At 43.6% G+C, this 3,668-nt stretch overlaps 1 protein-coding gene across 1 annotated transcript in view; it reads right to left on the bottom strand.

Annotated features, from left to right (window-relative positions):
• Positions 1-362: 362 nt before the first annotated feature.
• Pmar_PMAR007431 (hypothetical protein) overlaps positions 363-3,668 on the bottom strand; it is a gene marked incomplete at both ends in the record, with an annotated part of 4,145 nt that continues 839 nt past the window's right edge. Inside the window, 6 exons of the mRNA XM_002774852.1 lie at positions 363-426; positions 856-984; positions 1,177-1,305; positions 2,482-2,602; positions 2,832-2,999; positions 3,281-3,343. Coding sequence (XP_002774898.1) covers positions 363-426; positions 856-984; positions 1,177-1,305; positions 2,482-2,602; positions 2,832-2,999; positions 3,281-3,343 — 674 coding nt within the window. The remainder of the gene's footprint in view (positions 427-855; positions 985-1,176; positions 1,306-2,481; positions 2,603-2,831; positions 3,000-3,280; positions 3,344-3,668) is intronic.

Raw genomic sequence — 3,668 nt, 5'->3', positions numbered from 1 at the left:
TTGTGTGCTACAGGGGATTGCGACAGCGACACCGATGATGTACCAGCATCTTTCACCACCTATTAGAATATAGTAGACGCCATCGACATTAAGAGTAGTGTCGTCTCTAATGGAGACACTATTCACCACTACTCTGTATTCAGGCTACAGTACTCGCCATCTAGAGACCAAAAATACGTGTGTAGAGGTAACTGCAATATAATGGAGTTTCACCCTAGTGATATGGAAAACACTAGTAGAAAATATATTTCACGATCGTGAAATGTCACATCGCCTCCACCCGTCGTTTAACACAACAATAAAAGAACAGTGAAAACTCACTCTCTCTAATGCCGACAAAACTCATACAGTTCTGCTATTGTTCACGCGCTAGTGATATTATTCACCGTGGTCAGCTCTTCCACTGGCATACCGTCAAGCACATACCTAAAAACAAATCCTCTATCACAATATTCGCACTACTCTATTTAACGACTGAAAGTAGAATGGGATACATAGTAAGGGTGAAATTTTTTTGTGGAAATTTTTTTCGACAATTTGATACATACACATATTGTCAATATATACACAACTACATACAAAATTTCAATTGATAAGACAAAACGGACTCTCCAGATTGCGCTCACTGAGGCTATATACATATTCGAGTTAATAGCAATACACTAGTTAAGGTGATGTAGTTATTACTAAGCATTGTGTATTGGGAGACAGTGGTCTGTTGTACCCGAGGAGTAGAGTAGAATAGGATACATAGAAAACGGTCGCTATATACAGATTCGAGTCAATAGCAACACATTTGCTATGTAGCTGTCACTAATGATCGTGTTTCGAGACGGTGTAAACTTCGCAACTCACCTTATACGCAATTTCATCATAATAGGTTTTGCAGGCTCAGATGCTTGTGTCACCGTCAGCTTCTGTGTCACCACCGTATCGGGCTGAACCACTGGCGATGTGGCTGGTTGCAAAGTTAACTTCAGATATCTAGTGAGAGCAACATATCTCATTACAGTGTAGGAAATATGCACAGCTCTGACGATATGGAAATTGTGAGAAAATCTTGGGAAATTGTTATTGGTTTCTGTACACTTCTACCCTATAATCTGGGCACATCTATAACCGAGAAAACTCCTAAGATCAGCTGAGGGAACCAAACGCTTCACCCCACCGGCCTACTTTGGAACTGCCGCCTCCAGAACAAAGTCCGACAACACTCTTTGGTGAGAGTGGAAACTCGCAGTAATATCAACACCGTTGGACTTTGAAGCTACCGCGAAGTCAACACGTACATCAGGATTACTATACCTTGCATATGAATCAGAAAATTCACAACAGATTTTCCTCTCCCACAGAAAGTGAACTTTGACAGGAGTCAACAATTTTCACAATAATTGAGAAATCGAAGTACAAATCTCCGTCAGATTGATTCCTCAGCGCCCCCCCCGTCAGTGTGGGAAAATATGCACGTGTTGGTGACAATATGAAAATTCTGAGGAAATTTTCGGGAATTCTCATTAGTTTCTCTACACTTTCTGCCGGAATTTGTACATTAATTAGTGAGAAAACTCCTGAGCTCAGGTGAGGAAAGCGATTACATATATTCCTACTCCAGCACTGTATAGGAAACTCCTGAGCTCAGGTGAGGAAAGCGATTACATATATTCCTACTCCAGCACTGTATAGGAAACTCCTGAGCTCAGGTGAGGAAAGCGATTACATATATTCCTACTCCAGCACTGTATAGGAAACTCCTGAGCTCAGGTGAGGAAAGCGATTACATATATTCCTACTCCAGCACTGTATAGGAAACTCCTGAGCTCAGGTGAGGAAAGCGATTACATATATTCCTACTCCAACACTGTATAGGAAACTCCTGAGCTCAGGTGAGGAAAGCGATTACATATATTCCTACTCCAACACTGTATAGGAAACTCCTGAGCTCAGGTGAGGAAAGCGATTACATATATTCCTACTCCAGCACTGTATAGGAAACTCCTGAGCTCAGGTGAGGAAAGCGATTACATATATTCCTACTCCAGCACTGTATAGGAAACTCCTGAGCTCAGGTGAGGAAAGCGATTACATATATTCCTACTCCAGCACTGTATAGGAAACTCCTGAGCTCAGGTGAGGAAAGCGATTACATATATTCCTACTCCAACACTGTATAGGAAACTCCTGAGCTCAGGTGAGGAAAGCGATTACATATATTCCTACTCCAACACTGTATAGGAAACTCCTGAGCTCAGGTGAGGAAAGCGATTACATATATTCCTACTCCAGCACTGTATAGGAAACTCCTGAGCTCAGGTGAGGAAAGCGATTACATATATTCCTACTCCAGCACTGTATAGGAAACTCCTGAGCTCAGGTGAGGAAAGCGATTACATATATTCCTACTCCAGCACTGTATAGGAAACTCCTGAGCTCAGCTGAGGAAAGCGATTACATATATTCCTACTCCAACACTACACCCCTTACACTGTTATCGTCCTCGCCTGAGCACCTGTACTGAACACGTCCACTAACCCGCCACCTTGTGCCGGTTTCTTCGTACCAGAAGAGCTCATAGAAAACCCCAGAGATCCCAATCCCAAGCCACCTACAGTACGGGTCAATTTAATATGCAAATGTGTGTTATTTTGTAGGACAAATGATAGTGAACAAGTTGTCGCTATCATCACAGTCCCAAACGGGTACTCTCATCATCACAACACATGTTCATAGCCATCGTTACATTGCAAATCGATTCTCATTAATCTCACATCACATTTGCATCGACACGCAGTGTATAGCAAATAAACCACAGACTTCCAAGACCAAACACCTACTGAATGGATCTGCCGTTTTCTCCTCCCTTTTCTCCACTGCTGCTACAGTAGGTGCAGCCACAACAGGCGGAGGCATGCCAAGGATAGAGTCGAGATCATCGAGGAGGTTACCACTTGGCTGCTGCCCTGTTGCCGTTGATGATACTTCTCCCATGTGACCTGTTGGTCCTGACGAAATGATTATCATTTAATGGAGTTTCACGACTACCCGTTTTACGTGAAGTGGCGTCGTAAAACTCGATGAAAAACGCGATATTCGCGGTGATATACAGTAGTCGTGAAATATGTTTTTCACTGGTGTTTTTCATATCACTAGGGTTGTGAAACTCCAATATATAATCAATAGTAAACACCAACATTGGAGTTTCACCCGTACAACGCGCTTTCCACCAGTGTTTTTCATACCACCGGTGACACTCCGCTGAAGACTGTCACCAAAGCCCACCCACCTTGTCCATCCCCGAGCTCCAACGAGCCGATCAAATCCTCCTCATATGAGTTCACCCCAGCATCTGCATCATAATACCCTCCCACAGGCGACCTCTCACTAGGGAGCTTCGTCACTGCCGGAACCTTGACAAGCAATCCGGTAGATTTTCATTTCGCGCGCGCCCTAAAATTCATCGCCAGTCACTTATCGTCCACCTCGTCAATTGTGATTTCCCCAACCGGTAAATCCCTCGTCGGCTCTTCCCCTGTAAAGGGCGGTATTTTTTCTGTCAGTTCACTTCTCATGTCTTTGCTCGCCAACGACAACAGTGCCATGTACCTTCGGAATAATTCACCCAATTTCACATAACCGGACGATTATACCCAACACCGCAGTTCTACCAGCGT

The sequence above is a fragment of the Perkinsus marinus genome (assembly GCF_000006405.1).
Source record: "Perkinsus marinus ATCC 50983 genomic scaffold scf_1104296957216, whole genome shotgun sequence".
Lineage (NCBI taxonomy): Eukaryota > Perkinsozoa > Perkinsida > Perkinsidae > Perkinsus > Perkinsus marinus.
This window is presented reverse-complemented; position numbering and strand designations above follow the sequence as displayed.